This window comes from Carassius gibelio, chromosome A25 (assembly GCF_023724105.1).
Source record: "Carassius gibelio isolate Cgi1373 ecotype wild population from Czech Republic chromosome A25, carGib1.2-hapl.c, whole genome shotgun sequence".
NCBI classification, from domain to species: Eukaryota; Metazoa; Chordata; class Actinopteri; order Cypriniformes; family Cyprinidae; genus Carassius; species Carassius gibelio.
Window position 1 is genome coordinate 8,647,585 of NC_068395.1, and position 24,153 is coordinate 8,671,737.

At 36.2% G+C, this 24,153-nt stretch overlaps 1 protein-coding gene across 5 annotated transcripts; it reads left to right on the plus strand.

Moving 5' to 3' along the window:
- The first annotated feature begins 188 nt into the window (after positions 1 to 188).
- LOC127946869 (GRAM domain-containing protein 4) lies at positions 189 to 22,164 on the plus strand. Of its 5 annotated transcripts, none has more exons than XM_052543695.1 (20): positions 189 to 351; positions 5,398 to 5,605; positions 7,873 to 7,996; positions 11,676 to 11,796; positions 11,920 to 11,978; positions 12,826 to 12,961; positions 13,689 to 13,714; positions 13,906 to 13,997; positions 14,278 to 14,369; positions 14,621 to 14,669; positions 14,760 to 14,831; positions 14,939 to 14,982; positions 15,406 to 15,515; positions 15,629 to 15,783; positions 16,095 to 16,112; positions 18,000 to 18,150; positions 18,240 to 18,333; positions 18,556 to 18,646; positions 18,738 to 18,806; positions 19,410 to 22,164. In XM_052543695.1, exons 2-20 carry the CDS (start codon positions 5,447 to 5,449, stop codon positions 19,524 to 19,526), a joined length of 1,779 nt encoding a protein of 592 aa, XP_052399655.1. In that variant the 5' UTR covers positions 189 to 351; positions 5,398 to 5,446; the 3' UTR covers positions 19,527 to 22,164. The 5 variants fall into 5 exon arrangements, with proteins under 5 accessions (XP_052399655.1, XP_052399651.1, XP_052399652.1 ...); XM_052543691.1 differs by having other exon boundaries at positions 338 to 486; XM_052543692.1 differs by having other exon boundaries at positions 338 to 486; positions 18,003 to 18,150.
- Positions 22,165 to 24,153: the final 1,989 nt, after the last annotated feature.

Genomic DNA, 24,153 nt, shown 5'->3' on the forward strand with positions numbered 1-24,153 from the left:
CATACACCCTTGTGTGCGTAAATTGTCAATCTCACTTGATAAGACACACCAGTCCCTCTATTATTGCTATTAAAAAAAAAAAAAAAAAAAAAAAAAAAAACACTATTTTAGTTTATTCATGAAGATGAATATTTGAGAACGTTTCTGTCTGTTAAGAGACGACTGTCAGTTATCGGCCCCTTTAAGAGCGTCTGTCGCTGTCATTGACGAAATTTCCTGGTGTGAAGTGAGCCTCGCTGGATATCAACAATAGATTGAAACGAACCCCCAAATGATGGTTTGCTGTTTCCATGCGATTCTAATCCGCAGTAACGCTGGAAATAACATCTGACAGCTCGGGGAACCGCATTGGTAGGTTAATGTGTCCGCTCGGGCATTTTACACTGGGGTTTTCATCGAACTGGTAGCAGGTGGCGGCGGAGAGGGGCGAAGCTCGAATATCCATGCCTTGCTGTTAATGAAAATTAATTACAAAATCCGTGCAAGGTGGGTAAGAAACTTAATTCCCATTTCTGGTTGTTAATCCCGCGGTGTTACAATGTGTCGGGTTGAAGAAGCTTTTGTTACATTTATTGTTGCGTTCGAATTCGAATCCTCAACTCATTTCAGCGCGCGCGACACTCGTACGAATGTGTCACATTGTTTGTAGTTTTGCACAGCTGCAGCAGGTTTCCTATATATATATATATATATATATATATATATATATATATATATATAATCGGCTTAATGTGACAACCATCCCTAGCCTCAAGACGAGGTAAGAAAACGATTTTAAATATTTTGCACAAGCACGAAAGCCGCCATTCTACACGGCTTCTATCTTGGGACGAAAGGCTTTTAGGTCAAGGCATTAATCGGCAATTTATTGATGGTGCAACCCTCGATGTTTTATTGATGAGATTCACCTTGAACTGCACGGTGAAATGATGAGGATGCAAGACCCTGGAACAGCGTGGGAATAAAACAAGCTTTTGGTTCTAAAAAATAATGTTTGTTGCTATAATTTAACAAGAGACCGCAATACACGTAGAATAATGTGTAAATGCGCAAAACATTGCTGACAGACAATAGGCTACAGAGGGTATGATAATAGGGTTGATGGTGTTTGGAGAGAGTATGGGGGAATGGAGACAACACGATGCCGGTGTCAGAGGATGTGGTCGAGCAGCCTGACCGCTGAACTCCTTCTCAGAGCCGGGGAGAGTGAAAGGGCTCGTTGGAGTCGGTACTATGATTTAATTGTAATGATTTAGTGTTCATTTATAGAATTGTTGTAGAATAAAGCAGAATCAAACAACGTTTCTTTATATAAAGCATATTTGTTAATTAAACATTCCCTGGAACGTTTTCAGAACTTTGGCTAATGTTCTAGCAGGGTTTTCTCAAATTTACTAATTCCAATAACGTTAATCGAACGATGTTTCTAATTGATCTCTTTAATAATGTTCGTAGAACGTTAGCTCAAACATTTTTGTTCGTTTTTAGTTGGACATCTCTCTAAAGCCCAAAATTATACTTCCTCCTAGCACATGCGTAAGGCTGAATTTATAGCTCTGTCCCAAATTGCACACTTCTAGTGCACATGTGGACTTAAAGCTGAAGTATACATAGGCCATCTGCCTTCTGCATGACATAATCTTCATTGTCAGGAGGGTCCGTGGACATCCATGCACACTGTATGCAGACAAATTTGAGTGTTCAATGTAACAGCTGGCACAAGGTGAATGATTTAAAGAGAGAAGAGGTCACTGGTTGGTACTGTGCATGTTTGTCTGTAAAGTCCACAAGACCATAGGGCATCCCATTCACCATTTAAGCTTTTAGAAGATATCTCGCTAGTGCCCCCTTTGTGGATGTGCACTTCTGCTGAGCCCATGGCCCTGTCTCAAATGCCACTCTGAACCCCCGTGGTCTTTCTCGGAGTCCACACTTTCGTGACGTTATGCCGCTGTGACTGTGGGGTAGAAGTCTGCTGTGGAGCTCGCCCTTTTAAGACAAGTCATGTCACACTTTGAAATGCCTCTCGGGCATCCAAGTGCAACTCCTTCCTCTTTGAATGGAGAAACATCAAATTCTCCAAAACTGTTTGTGATTAAATTTCATATTTGAAATCCCCAAAGAAATCTGACAGCAAAAAAAAATAAATGTTATTATGTCACAGAAAGCGGGGCTTCCTGCATTTGAGCAGCCATATTTAGCCTTGCATTTTCCCCCATTTAAAACATACGAGTGACACGTCTTGGGTATTCTCTTGACTTTGGCTCACCTAAGCGTGGGCTCGGCAGAAGCTAAAATAAAGAATGGGACACCCTACGACCCCCGTGGACATTGTAAGTCTCCAAGACTTACAATGAAGTGTGCCATTTGGGACAAGTCATTACTTAGGACACACCTGTATTCCTTGGCTTTTATTTCAGGCTGAGCTGAGGACATCGTGAGGTTTTTACTGTATTTGTCTTATTTGTGTGTGACTTTTTATTTTTTATTTTCCGGACATTAAGCACTTTGGTCAACCATGGTTGTTTTTAATTGTGCTATATAAATAAATTGAACTGAACACTGTTGCTCCAAAAAAAAAAAAAAAAAAAAAAAAAAAAAATATATATATATATATATATAATAAAATAAATAAATCTGCAAAAGAAAAGATATTTAGAAAAAAGAAATTATCAAATAATTTAGGTGGCCTTTGACTTCGGTTGCATGAACAATATAAAATATAAAATACATTTCTCAAGCTATTTATATTCCACAGGAGAAAGTCAGTCTGATGTCAGTGAAAATGATGACGGAATGTAAACCTTTTGATGAGCGATCCCTCCAAAGAGATGTTAAGAATTTTACCACACCCCACTTAAACTTTACTGTAGATTGTTTGCTGGTAAAGCTGTCTTAGACACTTGTGCTTCCTGTACAGAATGGTGAGGATTTGGAAAGTTAAAATCATGCTCCACCCTGACCGAATCAAACTTGCTCATCCACTTGTGTGTACAGTATTTGTGTGTGTATTTGACCCTTAGAGGGAATCATTTGTTCTGGATCATTTTATTATGCGTCTAACTGATGGGGAAACACATTTAAAGTTACTAAAACTGTATTTAAAATGAAAACTGAAATAATAATAAATGCTAAATCATAATATTTATAAATCCAGTAATGGTGTCTATATCTAACAGTGTATAAATAATCCTGAAAGAACACTGCCTCAAATGAAAACCATCACAACCCTGTCATTGTGTTCTTCTATAAAGTGTGCATTCAAACCTGGTTCCCTTGTGTCATTTTGGGTGAACTGTTGCTTTGCCAAGTTATTTTTCTACACTATGGAAGATAAGTGTGAAAAGGACATTTTTATTTTACTGTAGCCCTGATTTACTGTAATACTTTTTCCCAAGCCAAAGTTTTGTAGCAAGAGGACATATTGATATTTAGAACCCTGCAATAACGTCTCATAAAATGATGCATTCTAATGAGTTAAAACATGGTAAATCTGACAAATCTAGACACGGGTGAAAAATCTGATCCGATCAAGCGATTTCTCTCATCAATTGTGAGAGCTGCATGAAATGTCTGCTTATTGTCAAAAAAAAAAGTCCCTTTCTGATTCACTGGATGCCAAACTCAGGCTACTAAAGAAGAAGACGGCTGGCGTTAAACCTCAGTGCTGTCATTATCATGTACAGCATGTTGTCTGAGCTCTGGACGTGAAATTAGAACTGGGCTGGTGGTTTTGAGTGTCTAGGCATGCATTCGGCCGCTTTGTTCCCAGGCCTGCTTTGTTTGCTGTAAGGTCAACTAACTGCAGGGAATGTGGAGTTTGGAACACCAATAGCATTATTTTGTACAACACCATGGGCCTTTGGTTCCTGGAGAGTTTTTAGGATATTTAATCCAGTCACATGTTGCAAAGCTGTGTTAGTGTTTTAGCCTCAGCATACTCAGGGAATTTTTTTAGATGTACAAAGACATTCAGACATTGCCTGAGGAAGAGCACAATAGTTCACGACCTGCATCTTTCCACGAGTTTAACAGCCGGATATGCTGTTTCCATTGGCTAGCAATCAGCACATATTAGAATTAAATGAACAACAAAATGAAAATTCTGTCATCATTACGAACTAACTTACTTCACTAACTATATGACCAACTTTCTTTAGAGGAGCACAAAAAAAAAAAAAAAAAAATTTGAAGAATGTACTAGCTTCTTATTTCCAAATAGTTATAATAAGTGATCAAAAAGGATGCAAATGCACCATAAAAGTATTTTAAATGTGGTTTTTAAAACTGGTGCTTTCTTCTAAACTTAGCTTTAGTTATTGTTAATTGAAACTATTGAAATGTTTGTTATATGATGTATTTTAATTAATTTAAATAAAGCTGAAATCATGAAAAAGCATCTATCTATCTATCTATCTATCTATCTATCTATCTATATATATATATATATATATAATATAAGCACAGAGCCAGATTGCTTAAACTACATAAAAATATGTACATATAAATAAATATGCATATTTAGTGATGCGCCTACATTATATTTCTGGACAATATCAACAAGCCAATAATTTTCTTCACATTAGGGGTGATAGTGGATAAATGGTTAATTTTTAAATTTGACAACATTTGTCTAAATAAATGGAAAAATAAAACACTTCAAATGAAAATTAATCATCACAAATGCTACGAGTGATTTTAGGCATCACAGAGTTATAATGTACAGTAAGTGAAAGAAATTGGAAGTCATACAAATTTGGATCAACATAGAATTGAGTAACAATGTCATAAATACCAGAGAAGGCCATCTACCATCTGCATGACATAATCTTCATTGTCAGGAGGGTCCGTGGACATTTGACATAAATGTCTGGTTTTCCTCATGCATCAAACCTTCACGATCATCTGTGTACAGGAGTCTCGCTATTAGCCGAAATGTCCGTGAGGATCAAGGGGCCTCTACCTCTGACCCACATACTGTACAGGACAGGGTCCTGTGCCACAGCTGATCTCTTTGAGATTGTAGCAAAAGTTCAAGCGGCTCATTATTGCCTCTACATTTCACAGGCCTCAGTAGCCGGTGCAGACAGACTATTATTGTGCAAGCAAGAGACTGTCAGTTGCATAATTTTTCTGAGCCGACTTCTTTTGCCAAGAATGACTGGCTTTGTCTTTCTCCACTGCTAGGTTTCACTTGGACAAAAAGATAGCGTACAAAATGAAGTATGTTTTTGCCTTTAAAAATATGGTCCTTTTCTTATTCAACATGTGGAATTAATACATGAAAAACCAGATCTTGGTTAAATGATAATGATATTTATCAAGATGTATTGTGTAATTGTGCAACGTTTCTTCATTGCTGCAGTTTCATGTTTAAATCCGCATTTGTCCTTGCAGGGTTGCCACTCGCCATGTTAAGATAAAGACACAGATCTCTGTGTTGAACATGCTAAAGCGATTGGATAAGATCAGGTTCAGAGGACCGAAGCGAGATGAGTTCCTGGACCTTGCCGAGTCCCCCACTGCATCTGACAGCGAGTGTAATGATGACATCCCAGTAAAACACCGGAGCTCCATCAAAGAAACGGAAGAGCAGCGAGACCCTGTAAGTCAAGGTTTTTCCTCTGTGAGAATATCAAGAGAGAATATCAAATGTGCTGATGGCTGAATGCATTTAGATTTTTTTTTATGTTTAGGTGGAAAAATGTAGATATTGGATATGATTGATAAAAAATGGTCCTGACCTCTAAAACACTAATAGAAAAACATTCAGAAAGTTCCATTCCTGGTCTTATTTTGAATAATTCATTGATATATATAAATTATTTTAAAGCAAAAATGTTGTCTTGATCTTTAATCAGGATATAATAAGTTGCTTGTCCTCTAAAATGACTTTCTTTGCTGCTGATGTCATTTAGGTCATTAATTTTGCTAAAGAGATCCAAGTCAGTTGATCCAATCTTTCCCTTCCCTAATTCAGATCTGCTGATTCTGGTCTGTTTCACCAACTTTTCACCATCCAATCAATCCTGGATTGGTAAAAGTGGCAAAATAAAAGCCTCGCTCTTAATTTTTTCTTTTGAATGTCCTTGTGGAAATGTCATGTTCCACAAGTTAAATGGGTTGTGAATGAGGTTTCACTTTAACATTTATTTTTTATTAATTAATTTATTTTTTGACAGAATTTGCTTACAGTGGGAGCTCATAAATAAAAAATAAAAAAATCTATCTCATGAATTACAGTGGAAATCTGTTGGCTCCCATGCAATAGTTGCCCATAGATAAACCTAGGTTGTGTAAGTTAAATGTGTATATATAACTAAATATTAATCAAATATTTGTTTTGAGTTTTATGAGCAGATATTGCTTTGCATTATTATAGTAGTAATTTAAAAAAAGCATGCATTCCCCTAACTTTCTTCCAGCCTGTATTTAGTTTCTCTTCTTTGCGTTGCGTGAAGAGGCAAACAGACAAATTCAAAAGCAGTTTCTTCCCAAACATCCATGAGCTCTTCCTGTTGTTGCAGCTGAGACTGCCCTCCATCCTTCACATCCACAGGCCCTAGTCTTAAAAACAGTCTTTATAAAGCTACAGTATCTTTTCCTGTGGTCATTAGTTTCTGATGCCTCCCCGTGTTTTGCACTGACCTTTAATGCTTTGCATGACATTTTACAAGAAAAGAACTGTTTGGAAAACAGTTTCTGACAAAATGATGTTATTAATGGCTTTTATATGGGACAGCCTCGTCCAAGCACATTTTCAAAGAAATTGCATTTGCTGCATATAATTTGATAATCACAGGAAAGCTCCCCTAAGAGATCTGCTGTGTCTCTGTTAGCTCATGAGTTAGGCACCATGGTTACAGCTGACAGCCTGGTGTCCGCTTGGTCACTAGAGCCATGATAAGTCGAATCCTGGTTATGCTGAACTTCTGTGAAGACGATACTGTAATGTCTCTGGCAGACTGGAGCTACAGGTTCTAATGGATGACTATAACATGGCCAAATTCTGTATTGTTCAGTAAAAGAGAATGTTTATTAGAACCTTAACAGTTATTTAATGTTATTGCTGTCAGGGCCGGAATTTCATTTTGGAAAGTGGTTGTGGGATTTTAGGTGGGATTTTTTTTTTTTTTTTTTGAGTGGGGAGTTAGGGTATTTTTGAACAACAGTCATCCGACCTAAATGTTTCTTCACCCAGTGTATTTGTGTTCTACAATTTATAATGTTGTTGAGTCATATTTATATTGTGAGGAAGATAATCAAAAAGAATTTTGATTTCCAACTCTGAATTGAATTTATTTGAACTAAAAAAAGACAAGTAAACAGTCATTAATTAAACAAGAATAGATAAAAGACAAACATTAGCACAAACAAATACAATAACAAGACACGACTAAAATTATATGTGCTTTAAGTTTTTCAGGCAGGTCTAACAATAAGATTTAGGTAATACCACAGAAACGGAATAATCTGTTTAACTTTAAAATAACACTGGTTAGTCTTCAATGTATGAATAAACATTAATGACAGACAGCAGCAGGTTTGTTTAGGTTGCTGTCTCTTTAAGACCCCTGGACCCAACTGTTACATTCACTTAATCGTCTATATGCCAACAGTGTTTAGTATAAATGTTTACATGAATGCCTATCAAGAGAGGCATTTTGACACACATTTGTATGTATTTGTAAAATGGTAAGACTCCGTCATCTGTCCCGAACATCTTTCATGCTGAAATATTTGTGGTAATTTCCCGCCTTACAAGCGCGGGAACTGCGGGAATCAGTAGAATTCTGCGCAATCCCATGCCAGAATTCAAGCTTTGGCTGTGAACCTAAGCTTCTCATATTTTCTCTTGCTGGTTGTTTCCAGGCAGGTTCAGGGACGCTCACCATGTCTGCTGCTCCCATCCAGGACTACAAGATAAGCGATACCGACCGACTCAATGAGGTTAAAGGTCACCTGGAGGTAGCCTTACTGGAAAAGCACTTTCTTCGTAAGTAACTGCAAAAAAACAGCATCCCTTTTTCACAGGGTTACATCTTTCTGTATTATTATCACAGCTTCTCAGAAATGCATCTGGATCTGTTGCTGATTTATTTTTTATTATTATTTTGTTCTGTCAGATTTTATACCCTATTATGGCACTATTGTCATTTGAGGCATTGTGCTATAAACTCTGAACAGTAATCCTTATAAGACTAGAGGGTATTTTCAGCAATTCAGTTAGGTCTTCTGGTCAGACTTTACATTACTAACTTTTATTAATATTCATAATTTCTTTATTATAAATTATTATTATTATTCTTTCAGACTAGTGGAAAATTTTTTTTGTAAAGTAATGATACTTTATTGCAATTAAAATACATATCTTTAAAGTTTGTTTTCTTTAAATAATGTTTTTGTTTGATTTATAGAGTAATACAATAAATATAAAAATGAACTCTTATGTCAACAAAATTAAGCAAGAATTCTGAGCCTGGCTTTATTCAATGTTTAGATTTGGATTGAAATTATCTATCTATCCATCTATACTTTTTAGTTTTAAATTATTTAATGAAACACAGATCTGTTTAGAGTCAAAATGTCTTAACACAGTTTATATAATCTTGGATGTTTTATTCCCCATTGAATTTTTTGAATTTCATTCTTGGATTGTTTACCTATGACAACACCTGTGATGCCTTGAAATTAGTTAAAAACGGAGTTTTAACTTGCATATCCAGAATTTTTTAGAATCCACTCTTCAGAAAAAAGTGAATTGTCCTCTCAGGTCTGCAGATCTGTAATATGTCACGAGCTGAATAGGTGATCGCTCACTTTGTCTGTGGGTTTATCTCCATGAGCAGTGCAGTGAGATCACTCTCATTAAGACCGCAGCTGCGTGCGTGTCTACTGCTGATCCCTCTGACCTGTACCACTTTTCAATTAGTGAGACTCTCAGCAACAGAGATTACCTCTCCACTGGGGTTCACACACACACACACACACACACACGCGCACTCATACAACAGATCAAACTTTATCAGTCTTTTAATTTTTTTTTTCTTTTGATTATTAATTCCTTCCTCAGTCAGAATATAACATTAAAAAACACAATGTCAATTCCGAAGGGCATTAATGGCAGTATTTTCAGTTAATCAGATGGCTTTATGATGAGCTAGCATTGGTCCACGGTTTTGGGTAGCCTCCACGATTGTGTCCATGGTCTTTCTGGCAGAGGCTGATTGTGCAAACGATGCTGTCAGTCAGAAAGGCTTAATTTCTTTGATATAGGTGGGCCATTAGATGCTATCTTTTTTTTTTTCACCAAGCCTTTTCTGCTTTAGCAAGTTAATGTGAACGGAGACCCAAGTTCTTATGTGTCGCTCAGAGAGGGCAGCCAGACTGCACACAGCTTCAGTAAAGAAAACTTTTATGGCTTGCCATTTTTATGGTTTTCCAGATTCCTTTGTTTATGCCGTTCTTTCCGCCATGTTACTGCCTGAACAATATGCTGATTTCTTATGGGTTAGTTATGCAATTACTTTATCATTTAATAATTGACACAAAATTCTGATTTTATTTAAACAATTAATACAATTTAAATTAAGTGTTTTATTATTTTTATTATTATTATATTTCATTTTTTCATTTTATGAAAATTAGTTTTTTATATACATATTTTCCCCCATTGCTTTGGTGCTACTAATGGCACAGAAAATGACACCTTTACCTTTAACCTGAGTGATAAAGTAGACAAAGTACAGTGTGACTAAGCAGCTCCTTAATATTTAAACACTATTTTGTTGCGCTGAGATTTTATTACATTTCTCTGTTGACCTGCGAATTGTTAGTTAAGTTAGTTACCCTTATGTTTACAGTCAGTGCTGTTTGAGTCAAGTGTCTCATCTATACTCTGCAACAAGAATATAATTTTTTTGTTATTCTAGCATGGCAAGGATGAATATCTGCTTGCATGATTATTTCTGCCACATTTCACCCACGAGTGTATAAAGCTCACACATAATTCCCCAAATTATTATTCATGTAAACCTCCTAAACATTTCCCTACATGGCAGGTAAAAGGAGATCAGGATTCCTGTCAATTATTATTAAGTGACAATTATTTTACATATTATAAAAGAAGTATATGCATGTGTGGTTTCTCATAACGGTTTCTGTGATTACGGTCTTGTACAGTATTAAAAAAAAAAAATTCACCAGCTTTGAATTTTTGGGGGGGGGGGGGGGGGGTTGAGTTTTTATTTTATGTGTTAACACAGTTGAATAGCTTTGATTTTTTTATTTATTGTTTTGTTTTGGTTCTTTTTGGGGTTATTTATGTTTTTTTCTTCTATGTGCGTGTGTGTTGTATCACAGTTTACTATGACATCTATTCTAGTGATTTACCCCTACAATTAGCATAGAAAATATAGAATTTTTTTTTTGCTGATTGTGTGTAAGCATGGTGATAAATGTCTTTATTATAACATATAGATAAATCTATAAAGTATCTTATTACACAGGAAATCACACAATATATATTAGTGTTTTAAATTACTTGACTATAAAAAAATTGTTGCATACGACTGGAAAAATTTACATTTGCATTGTTTCTTGACCCTCTAAACAGACAGTTAAGTAAAGCATCATATGAGATATTAGAGTAGGCTACAAATATTAATTTCAGTCTATTGTTTTAAGATTGTGAAACAGCTTGTTTCCCGCTAGCTCAGAGTTTAGCTCAGGCCCCTGGGGTCTGCACTGATCTCTTTACACACCTGCACTTGAGTCAGCAGCAGAGGGTCTTTATCAGGACTATAGCACCTCTGCGGGAGACGCAGGAGCTACTGAATTATAGATGATGATGGGCTTGTGTTCCAGGTAGGTATTGTATGCGATAGAGGGCAGGTGGACAAATTACTCCATCAGGACTGCTGTTTGTTTGCGAGTTGTTTTTTTTTTTTTATTATTGTTACTATTATATGTTAAAAAATGTTGCTTATTTTTGTATGGTTTTTATCTTTTTTGTTTGTTTTGTTGTTGTTTGTACTTTTGTTTTGATTTTGTGGGATGTTTTTGTTTTGTTGGTTGTTGTTTATGGTTTAATTTTGTTTGCCTTTTTGTTTTTTGTTTTGTTTTTAACACATCTTACCATAATATTTCTTCAAAGCTGGCACAGAAAATGTAGAAAAAAGTGTGCTGATTATACAATATTTTGTCATCATGAATGCCTATTTTATTTTTTTCACTTGCCTCTAGATGATGCTATGAACATATTTTGTCTTATTACACAGCTCTCTTATTACAGGAATACCTAATTGTGATTGGTCAGTTGTATAATGGTGCTAAACTAGCTGTGCTAGAGCTTTATTACTCTGCGGTCTTTTCATAGATATTAAATCAGTATTTCATGTTTGTTTGTTTATATGCAGAGGCATATATTAAGCAGTATAAGTCATTATTGCAAAATAAACCTGAACAGGGTGTTACTGATCGTGCTGTCAGGGTTTATCTTGCAACAGCGACCAGCTGACTCCTCTTTCTTTTACTTGTGTATTTAATGTCTGCAGCCGAGAAACCTCAAGCACGCTTAATGTTTCCAATGAAACCACACCTCTGCTGATTTATGTGACTTCAGTCTTTTAATCACGCAGTTGAACAAACTCTTTTTCTTTGTGTATTGCTCACAGAGGAGGAGTTAAAGAAGCTCAGAGAGGAGACAAATGTTGAGAGCCTAAAGCAGGAACTTGAGAAAGAGAAATCCAAACGAGTCGATCTCGAACAGAAAATGAATGAAATTCTCCGATCCAGGTATGAGAGGTGATGCCCTTCCACAGTATGGAAGTGTCACGCAATTGCATTTTCGGCGTTAGCAAACATATATGTTCAGTTTAATTAATACGGCAAGTAAAACAATATGTGTGTTTGATCCAGACTAGAAGATTCACCACCTCCACCTCCAAAACCACAAGTCCCTTCTGTCAATGGAACGGGTAAATCTCAGTTTATCCTCCCTATAGATCGCTAGTCATGAGACCCACTTACTTGCACATTCATATGGAAATTTTGATATTTAAATCAATATTTAAACCCTTTTATTCAGTAGCAGAGTACTTACTATATATCTATTTAGCAATCTGCAAAAGAATGGAGCCTTTTTTCTGAATGCATAATATTGCATAGTGGTCTAAAACATGATCACATGTAGTCTAGACATAAATAAGATGTGTTTGTGTTTCATTTGGCTTCATTCTTGTGTGTGTGTGTGTGTGTGTGTGTGTGTGTGTTCTCACATAGAGAGGGTTAGGATGTGTGTTGTGTAATTACTAGCTGTGGACACTAAGTTGTTCATTTAGAATAATCCGGATTCATCGACTTTAGAATGAGAAGAACAAATTTAATTGCAAATGTACCTGTCCTGTCTGAAATGTTGTGGTTAAGAGCACTTTATTAGTGAATGAAAACCAGCGCCCTTATTCTAAAGTTCATCTGAGGAACATGATTATAGTTTATCCATCACTTCATCTGATTGATAGAGGATTTTAGCCTTCGACAATCGCTTTCATTCATGCTTCAGATATTCAGTCAACAGCATTCATATTTAATTTGACTTGTGATTAAACATCCCCAAAAAAGGCCAGACCAGGATACTTTTTATTCTTTTCTTTAAACCTAAATATCTCTCTGCACTTGAAGTGTCACGTTCTGTAAGCTGTTTGTTTCTTTTTAGTGAAATTGTTGCACTGATTTCCATTTGCAAGATTACATCCATTTTATGTAGCAGATGCTTACATTTTGAATCTGTTTCAGTGAAGTGTTGTTTTGTCTGTGAACTGATAGGGGACAAACAAAAGGAGACCTTTAGCTCTCAGCTGTGGAAATGGCTCTATGAGCGCTTTGGTGTTTATATCGAAGATTTCCGCTTTCAGCCCGAGGAGAATACAGTCGAGACTGAGGAACCACTAAGTGCTAAAAGGTGACCAGCCAAAGCAAAGCCTGTTTTGGTTTGTTTAGATGAATAATTGCAGGTTTTGAAGCCATGAATGGGTCATTCCAGTTAGCAAGTGCTTTTAAATTATGTAATTTTTGTTTTTTTTAAGGAGGTATTTCTATGAAGAAGTCAAACCCTAGACATACCCATACCAAAACCCTTATTAAATTAATTTACACACTATTACATGATTATTTAAATGTATATTTCGGTTTATTTTATTTTACAAAATATTAAAATGAAATATTATCTTTTTTATATCTTTTTTTTATATTCTGCTGTTTTTTGCTACAACAGTTGTTGTTGTTGTTGTTGTTGTTTTTTTTTTACATATTTCTAAGAAAGCATGTTTAGTTTAAAACATTATTAAAAGCGAACAAAAAGACATCTGAAATACTGAATTTGAGAATTTAATAGTATTTCAGTTAATTGTGATTTTATGAAAAGAAAACTAACATGCCATTCATATTTTTGTAAATATACAAATTTATATAATTGAACCGTGAAAATGTACTCCATCGTAGAAATAACCCAGATGCATATTTTTTTTATGTTTTTATACTTTTATATTACATATTTGAGTAAAGTGTTGATTTGTTGAGACAGGTGGAGTAGTCAGCTCAGCTTCTCAATTTTCATGCTATTTCTGGCTTTATATTTTCACCCTCCCTACGGATCTCATTAAATAATCAATTTTCTTTTCTCTTTGCAGATTAACTGAAAATATGAGACGACTCAGTGAGTTGTTTCATACAGCATGCCAGAAAAACCCTTCTAAGCCATAAGACTAGATATTTTAACTGATGAGTTCCATTTTAATACCCAATTAGCCTGTGTTTTAATTCCCATCACCTCTGCTGTGTCATGGGCATGAAACTGATTGTGCTCTGTTCTTTGGGTTGCGTGTATGTGTGTGTGTGTGCTTTCAGAACGGGGTGCTAAGCCTGTTACTAACTTCATGAGGAACCTTTCTGCCTTATCCAGCTGGCACTCTGTCTACACGTCAGCCATCGCCTTTATTGTGAGCACGACCCACACAAACCCCTCGAACCCTATTCATCACTGTTTATCATGTTTATGTAGCCTCCCGGTCCTAAGTGTCTGTTTAACTACCATAATTAAAACAAATAAAACGTGTTGCCAAGCTCATTGTAATCTGTACATCACCAGACACGGAAAAGCCCTGCCTCAGGTTAAACTAATACGTTAATGTGACTAGTGCCGCCATTTGTTTCTGTATGGCGGCTGGCATGGCTTTGCCGTCTATCATTTTAATGTGTTCTCTCTCATCTTTTCCACAGATCTATATGAATGCTGCCTGGCATGGCTGGGTTATCCCCATGTTTCTATTTTTAGCCATTCTACGGTTGTCCTTGAATTACTTCATTGCAAAGTACGTCCGACATAATCTATCACTGGTTCAATTCACAACTAGTTCACAAATCCATGTGCTGGTTGAATGGGATCTGAACCTGAAATTCCATCCCTTTAATTATCATTTAGCATAAAGGGATTTTAACTTTTTTTTTAATTTTTAACTTTTTTTGAAAAAAAATCCTGTCATTTAAATATGGGCTTCAAACTTTTCTCTCTTTTTTTTTTTTGGCTTTAATGGTTTTAAACTGTTCTGGTCTGTATTTCCAGAGGTTGGAGGATACAGTGGAGCATTGTGCCTGAAGTCTCCGAACCAGTGGTAAATATGAGCCTCATTTTGAATGATTAATATTAGTAAGTTGTTCAAATTTGCTTGATTGAAGCCTTGACGCTTTGTTCTTTTTATTAGGAACCTCCAAAGGAAGATCTTACGGTTTCAGAGAAGTTTCAGTTAGTGTTGGATGTTGCACAGAAAGCTCAGGTAAGGGATTTGTAGCCTTGATCTAGCTGTGATACGAGTATAATACACACACCTTTTGCTTCGCTTCACACATAAAGCTGTTTGACGCACGAGTGATGTTTTCACAGAATCTATTTGGAAAGATGGCAGACGTATTGGAAAAGATTAAAAAGTGAGTATGTTAGATATTGTATTAAAATGACACGGTTGAGATGTCGTTCAGTTTTGCTTGTAATATTTTTTAATTGAATACAAAGAATAATCTCTTTTTTTTAACTTGGGTATGAACACCTATTTGTTTAATTTTTCATTATTTACAGTATTAACATTTTCCAAATTAAAAAAATAATAAATTAAATGAGAGCAATAACATATATATATATATATATATATATATTATTTTTTTTATTTATTTTTTAAATCACTATTGTGAAAATAAGTACTATTATGAAATATATTGTGATGTTTATGTATATGTAATCAAAAAGTATTAATATTAAATTACTCATACCATGATATTGATAAGATTTTGGTAGTTCTGATGTTTAATTACAAATATGTTCAGATGCATATAAGTAGTGTGTTTTCATTGCAGCCTGTTCATGTGGGTGCAGCCTGAAATCACCCAGAAGCTGTACCTTGGTTTGTGGATGGCCTTCATCACCTCTTGTTTGCTGCCATATAAACTCTTGGGCTTCATGATTGGTAAGAAATTCAGTTTGACACAAGGTGACAGTTGGCGGGGGGGGGGGGGGGGGGGGATTGTCTCTAATTCAAGTCTCAAATTTTTATCTGTTGTCATTTTACTAAATTTAAAGGTATCTATGCTGGCATCAAATTTTTCATCATTGACTTCATCTTCAAAAGCTGCCCTAAACTGAGGGAAAAATACGACACACCCTACATTGTGTGGACCAATTTACCCACAGACCCACAACTCAAAGAGCGTAACAATGCCACTTTGAATAGACGGGTGAGTGAAACCGTGCAGTATTCATCCTGATTCCTCTTTTTGTGTGTTTGTGAGGAGCTCATCAGTTATGACTGAAAATGAGCAGTGGCTTCCTCTTGTAGTCTGTAGCCTTCATTTAAATTTACAAAAAAATCAACAAATAAATAATATTGAAATGGAAAACAGAGCGAGGCATAAAGGTGTCTGCATGATTATTAAACAAATTCAGGCAACCGAGGAAACGTAAATCCTTTTTTTGGTTAATAATTGGTAGTATTTTGGTTTGTGTGATGGTCTGTCACATGCTTATTCTGTTATTTTTCCTCTCTCAGCTGTCTGGGTTTGAAAAGGTAGGGATCTAGTGTGGCCTTTGGTTTGACAACAGTGCCTGTGTTTGCCACCAATGGCTGGTCCTGCGTATGTGTGTGTATAAATATATATGTGTGTGTGTGTGTTGTCAGGAATATGCAATATGACAAAGAAAATGCCTGTTGACGATTGGATCAAAAACTGTTCATTTCAAAACGCATCTTCTCACTAAATTTGCACGAAAAGTAAAAAAAGAATGTAAAGAAAAAAACCAAGATGTTTTTGATCCATCGTCATCAGACCAGATGATAGTGTGTGAGTGTGTGTGACATGCAGGGTTTATATCTGACAGTTGCTCTGCTGTAGTATACTATAGTATACAAATAGTATTTTGAACTAGTGATTACATCAGAGAAGTCAAGCTTTTACACATTTTAGCAAACTTTATTGGAGACATTTGGGTATGATTTTTTTCCAGCATTATTATTTAAATGTCTTGAGTAAGTGACTAGAAACTCTGAAAAGCTTGGCTCTTCTGGTGTTGCCACATTGACGTTTTTAATAAAGCTAGTTTACACTTGCCCAAGTTGGGATCAGATGAATTAGATTATAAATGAAATGATCTATGCATACATTTACTTTCAGTTTGGTTGTTTGAGTAATGTTGGATCCAGGTTTTTGTCATGTTTGTGCACTGGCCTTGAATAGGCTACATTTAATCAAGTTTTATTAGGAAGTCAGCATTTATTTTTATTTTGTTATTTTTTGCAGATGTTGTATTTGCAGACATACTCTCTATGCACGACGAAGACTTGTTTTCTGCAAATATAAGGATGTTTCTTCAACTGTGTTCACTTGTCTTGTGGGCATTTAGAAAATAGTATTGTTTTTCTACTAACAATGTAGACACATGATTAACAGTATTTTTTATTGTTTTAAAGTTTTCACACAATTGATTTAAAAAAATAGCTTTATTTCACTCTTTATTATTATTATTATTAGTAGTAGTAGTAGTAGTATTGTTAGTAAGACAGTTAGATATTAAAATGGTTTATTTAAGTCTTTATGTATATTTTTATCAATAATATTAATAATGTTTTAAGGATTTCATTTTAAATGATAAAAATGCAATCCAACAACAACAGTAGATATGAATCTTTATTGTTTGTTATTGGTTTGAATATAATAATAATAATAATAATAATAATTGTTGTTGGTAGTATTAGTATTATTTTTATTTAATCTATTCATGAGCAAATAAGAATAGAAAAAAATAAATCATGATGACATTGCAAAGTTCCTAGATTTTAATGTGAATAAAATGAATTATTGATTTATTTGTTGTAATTTTAAATACTTTTATAGTGTATAACAAAAAGTTATTGTGTTCATTTTGAGGTAAATCAACTCCTACGACTTAAAAGTGCCCATAGTTGAAGAAATGCCCATAAATCTTTCTCAAATGACATCTGTCTTCTAACACACAAATAAACTAATACCTTGGTAATGTGTTGGTGAGTGGTAATACCTATGATAAGTGGCTGTTTAACACCGGCTTTGAGCTTTGCACTGGTCCTCACCCCCTCCAGGCATCCCTTGCTATTGTTTGGCATCCAGCCCAGAGAAGTGAATCTGGCAGCAGCTGATCTCAGGAGTCCACATGCAGCTGAGCCACTGACCATCATTCACACTGCTGCTTGGCTCAATAACATACAGGGGTTTAATAATGATTGACAAGCTTCCCCTACATGTGTGATGCTGTTTGGGCCCTCAAGTGCTGATCAGATCTAGGATCAATTCTGTTCTTTATCTGGTTAAGCGTTAAAGGGATAGCATTGATCCTTCACCAGCACACAGGAACCCTGCAGTTCTGGGGCTTTACTTGCACATCCTGCTCCTAAATCAATCGTTTGGCGTGTTTCTCACAGCAGATCCAGCCGGTGGTGGCGCGGGGGAATCAGTCGGCAGGGATGTCGTGTGGGATTGGCCGAGAGGAGGAAAGCGGTCGGGCCTACAATACCAAAAGAGGTCCTTTTCATGAAGTCTTCAACTTGTCAGAGAATGAGCGCCCCCTGCCAGGTGGGAAGAGAAACTGTGCTAGCCTTTGAACATTTTCATATGTATTTGCTGCTGTTAAACTGTAAAAGAATCTGTGATTTGATTCACAGTGTGTGAGAATGGATGGCGATGTTGCTTGATCAACAGGGACCGAAAAATGCCCACCGACTACATCCGCAATGGTGTCCTCTACGTCACAGAAAGGTAGGCACCTGCGCTGCAGAATGGCAGGATTTTGTGTTTGTTTTGCAAATTATTAGTTTTTAGGCCTGTTTCAGAATCAGCAACATTGCATTTAATGGCAATATTTACAAATTGCATTTTCTTCAATCAAAGGTGTAAATATTTTGTCGTACTCGAGGCAAGAGACCTTTTGGCATTGTGTGGCACAATGCATTCCCTCATGATAAGAGTGTGTGTTTTCAGTTACCTGTGTTTCGAGAGCTCCAGCTCCCGGGCGACATCCTCAAAGAAAAATAAAGTCATCAAGCTCCAAGACATCATTGATATTCAGAAGGTCTTAATTAATGTTATATTAATGTTGGTTGGCTTGTTTTTATTGAATGCTTAGTATCTTACTGTACTGGATTTTCCACTCTTGTTAACAGTATAAAGTGTTGTCAGTATTGCCTGGATCTGGCATGGGGATCTCAATTACAACACCATCCACTTTAAAGGTAAGTCACAGCATATCTGTGTGTGTGTGTGTGTGTGTATGTGTATGTATATTAGGCTTGGGCAAGTTAACGCATTAACTGATTAACGCCATTAACACAGTTTTTTATTGGATCTGAATACACATACAGACAAATCTTGGATCACAGGAGGGGTGGGATGTTGATCACTACTGGCTTGGGATGGGCGTCATGATGCATTTCAACCAATTAGAGCAATTGGGGTGGGCTTTGACTGCAGGAGCACTCCCAATAAAATTATGTCAGCTAAGCATAAACATTCAAGAACCACCGTTCACTGTTATTTTTAACAGAAAAGAATGTAACATGCTCATAATCATGACTTCATACATGGGAACTAGGAAGTTTCCAATAGCAGGTGAAGACAGTCAATTAGGCACCAAACTGAGTATGCATCACGTGTTCATTCAGCCAATAGAATCTTTACTGAACCGGAATATATTCATGCTAATTGTGACTCAAACTGAACTGATTGAGTTTTTATGGTAACCTGGTGAACCCAATTCTGATTTCAGACAGACACCATCCAGTGCAAAAATCTGTGTGAATGCACACTAACAATATCTTGACTTGTCTCTTCCACAGCCTCTAGTGTTTGGTGCCATGATTCACAGGGACGAGGCCTTTGATGCCATTCACACTCAGTACATGAAGACTGTGAATTCCACAGCAGCTACCACAGTCACAAACCCAGAGACATAGTCTCATCCGGATCAACATATGACATAGGGTAGTCCATAAGGCAGCCCTAACCTTACTGTACCACTCTCCTATACCCCTGTATGGAAACGATGGCTTCCAGAAGTTGTCCGCCCCATCTCCAACCCAAAACGATGGAGAAACTGCAAAGAAACTGTTTTTCATATTCTCTTTTAGATTCTACGTGAGTTATTAGGAGGAGTATTTTATATAATGTTCTCTCAAACAGCATACCATAATCTTACACAAGTGCTTGTCTGGATAGGTCTTGTTTTATAAGGTTATGGGTTTGTTGTGCTTCTTACTTGTGTGTCAGAACAGGAGCTGGTACTCCTTTGTGTGATCCGTGTGTAGTCAGACCATATAACCGTCTCTGAACTTACCACCATTTTCACTTAATTGCATCACCGCTGGCCTTGCACAAAGAAACACTGCACTTAGTGTTGCTGAGAGCTTTTAGATGTGATTTAAGAGGGAAAGAAAACAGAAATCCACATGTGCAAAGCAGCTCGTAACTGCCGGCCACATTGTTCCATTGGGGCGCGCCAACTTTCTCTTCAGTATTTGTGATACTTATGTTAACTTATCACATAGGTACAACCTCATATTTTAAAGGTGCACATAAAAACTTAACATTTTGCGGTTTATTTTCCCTTATGTTGTTTTAAACTTGTAAAACACAAAAGGAGATATTAAGGCAGAATGTCCAAGCTGATCTTTTCCTTACAATGAAAGTCAGTTGTTTAAAGGGGATAGTTTACCCCCCCCCCCCCCCCCCCCCAAAAAACAAAAATTCTGTTATCATTAACTCACACTCATGTTGTTCCAAACCGGGGTGACTTTCTTCCTTAAGCGAGATGCAAAAGAGATATTCTTGAAGAGATTTTAACTCTCTTTGGCCATTCAATGTAAGTCAGTGGGGTTCAAATCAACAGTGGACCCCACTGGCTTTTACTGTAATTCATACAATATGTAAATGACAGAATATTATTTTAAGAAACTCATACTAGTTTGGAACAATGTCAGGATGGATAAATAATAATAAAATTGTCATTTAATAATAAAAGCACAAAAGATCACCAGTCTTGCCCATAAAATGAATGTGCACAAATAAAAAAGACTTTAAACTAAGCAGGGGTACGCTGGTTTTGATCATATATTCTCATTCCTTGTCACTGAGTCCTGAGGTTATTGAAGTATTTAATGCCTTTTTGAATGTTGGCACTGGTTAGGTAAATGTGCGGTACAGTACGCTCACACTAGTCAACAAACGAACAGGTCTTTGGGGGTAAATCCATAGATTACTAATATTGTATTCCAATGTAATTACAGTAAAGGAATTACAGACTAATTTTCTGTAATGGGTGTAGTATGTTGATTTTTTTTTTTTCATAAAGTGTGTGTAGGGGAATTCTAAAATTAAAATTCATAAAGGATCTACTTCCGAATATACTTGTACTCATTCATGCATGCGTTTTGTTTTTGTTTTTACTTTTGACTATGCAGAGTTTAGTAGCTCCTTTCGGATTAAAGGAGGTCTTTTCTCTCTTAAGAGAGAAGATTCATACGGTACATCGTGATTGTTTTGGGCTTATTTGTCCCCATCACTTTTCTTGGTTTTCTCATTTTTATGCATTTCAAAGTGTGCTATGCTAAATTGCACTTAGTTGCTTTTTTTATTTGTTCTCTCCATTTTAAGCCTTTTTTCTCACCTGCCTTATTCTGCCTTATTTTATTTTGTTCTTTAGAGCCATTTGACACTTTAAATTTTCTTCCTTCAAATCATTTTGAGTCAGTATATGTCTGTTGGGGTTAGACTCTGAACTCCTTGGATGCGGTTTACCAAGTTTACGAAATAGCACTTTTTGGCTTTCTAAATACCACTTATATAGTGGAAGACCATTTAGTTAGAATAAACATTATGCTAATATTGTCTCTGCAGAAGTATATATTTATGAAAAACGTGAATGTGCACCTTGGTTTTGTTCATTTCATCTTTTAACATTTATTTCTAAAAACAAATTCCATTAATTATTGACTCTTAAAGTGGAAAAATTGTCATTTGCCAAATAAATGTGTATTGTTGTTTGCGCTCTGTTTCTGCCCCAAAACAGTTCTGTTTACAGACATTTGTGTTCCACAAAAGGCTATTTTGATCCCTGGACAAATGGGGGCATGAAAATTAGCCTGTTTTGCCTGTGGTGAATGTTGAAAAATCATGGATTTTAAATGCCTTGTTAAAACATTTTATTGTTCTTTGAATTGTAACACATTCTTCATCCAGAATAAGATTATTGTTCCCTGGAAGTTGTTGGTTATAGCATGGAGGGGTGGTGTTGTAGTATTTCTCTCAGTGCATTTCCCTATTCAAGTTGTTTTTTGTTTCAGTCAAATATCTGTTTAGTTGGTTGTAACACAATCACATTTGGTCCAGTCACCCAACAACTGTGTTTAGACTTTGCAGAGTAACAACCACTGGGGTCCACTGGAGTCCTGCTACTCTGAGACTTAAGTGAATCTCGTGCTGAATGTGACTGGAAGTTTGTATTTACACTGGATGTACATGTCTGGTAAACTCTTTCCTGCTGTCCTCTGAATAGTCTTCATTGGAGAAGAAATAAACTCTTTGAGATCTTTGTAACCTTTGTTGCTTATTTTCTTTTTTTCCCCTATAGAAGTGAATATGCCAAAGCAGTGTTATACAGTGAAATAAATGCACAAATTGACACAGTATTTAAACATACACAATATATTCCAATACATCAGAGTCAGAGTGCACACGGATAGTGTGAAGTTTCACTAGAGGGCACCGCATGTAGCTTTTAAAAGGTAACCATGATTTGTAAGGGGTATTCACTACTCGCTTCTAATGCTTATAGGGGAGCTAGTGATTAAAGTTATTCAGATATAGATTGTAAAGTGAATTGGATCACATGTAGTAGTGTAGAGGAAGTATATAAAAGGACATTCCTCTCTGAGCATTTTTAAACTACTAGAGTTCACCTTGCATTCCTAAATTTAAATGTTTTGAATAATCCATACAATCAAGAATTTTGCACGAGGGGTAAAGGATTTCCATGTGCAGATTTCGCAACCGGTTCATGAATTAATTTGCAGAGTTGACTGCTTGGAAAGGATGTGACATCTGCAGAACTATGCATCACATTTTTTTTTTTGTGCCTGAAATTTTTTTACTAATGCGACCACAATTTCAGAAGATTGTAGATCCAGTGGAAAGGGAGTTTTAGTCACAATCAAGCTATTTATTGTCAGTCTAAACAAAGTCTACAAGAGCATTTCTAGCCACTTTCCTTCTCCCCTTTTTTAAATGCATGAATCAGCCAAAGGAGCACTCCACTTATAGATCGACATGAATTTTTTTTTTTTTCATAAAGTTCTTCAGAAAGTGCTGTAGGGCTATTAATATTACTGTGGCTGTAGTTCCTGGCAGTCCAGAGGGATACTCATGGGGCTGGATACGGTTTCAGCTGCATCTGTGGGTAAAACATCTGTCTCCCAATCCTGTGTACTGAGACGATTGAGACATGATGTTCACATTTACTGCATACGTCAACATATCAGAAACCGTATCAGATACTTTATCAGATATTTAGAAATTTTGCATGCTTGAAACAGGTTCATTTCATACCTAGTCAAAATTGAAAATTTGTTTTTGTTTTCACTGTAGTTTTGCAGTGAAAATATTGTAACTTTTAAAAAATCATGCAGCATTATTATTATTTTATTGTGTCACTCAAATAATTTTTTTTTTTTTTTTACTGCTTAAAACGTAAATTGCATATTTAATTTATTTAGTGTTCCTGTAGCTCAATTGGTAGAGCATTGCTATCAAACGCAAGGTTGGGGGTTCGATTCCCCGGGAACACATGATGGGTAAAAATTGATAGCCTGTATGCACTGTAAGTCGCTTTAGCGTCTGCTAAATGCATGAATTTAATTTAAAATTTAGCTTTTTTTTTTAAATGCTTCATCCACAACACTAGGTGCCACTAAAGATCAAGACTACAGCAGAGTGAAACATAAGAATTACTTAATGTACCTTGTACCTATAGGATTCATGTTTTTGTACAAGTAATGAAAGTTAAATATCAAAAGGAGCCATTTACATAAAAAAAACACACATTTAAAATAAAAATTTTGCCTTTAAAATTAAGCTTTTGACTGAGAATTGAGAGGCTTTGAAAAGAAGATTTGTTCATTCATACTCAAACCAATGCTTTCATGTTGAGGACACACTTCAAGGCTTCCTTCCAGCAGCTCTGGTCGCAGCTCGACAGCAGCGGTGTCTGTGACTAAAAAGTCTTAATCAAGGCCTGTAAACATAATCCAGAAAGAGTCAGTAGAGGAGCAGAGCACACAGAAGATACCATCCAACCTTCCTGATCTCCAATCTCAGGTTTCACCCCATTGCTTTGAGCCATGGTCTTCTATAAGCAAAAACATGGTCATCAAACTGACACCCTGCTAAAACCGGTGACCGTCAAACCCCGAGAACTGGCGCAGTGCCTAAGTCATATTCACTTTCTATGGAGGAAGCCTTAATCTGCAGCAGCGAAAGGTGTTGAAGTCAGCAGCAACTTAGCACTGTCTCACATGAACCTGCTGAGCC

Coding starts and splice junctions, on each gene's coding strand:
- LOC127946869 (XM_052543691.1), top strand. CDS start 458: ATGAAAATTAATTACAAAATCCGTGCAAG. Junction 13,715..13,905: donor TGAAAATATGAGACGACTCA/GTGAGTTGTTTC, acceptor GTGTGCTTTCAG/AACGGGGTGCTAAGCCTGTT. Junction 13,998..14,277: donor CGTCAGCCATCGCCTTTATT/GTGAGCACGACC, acceptor TCTTTTCCACAG/ATCTATATGAATGCTGCCTG.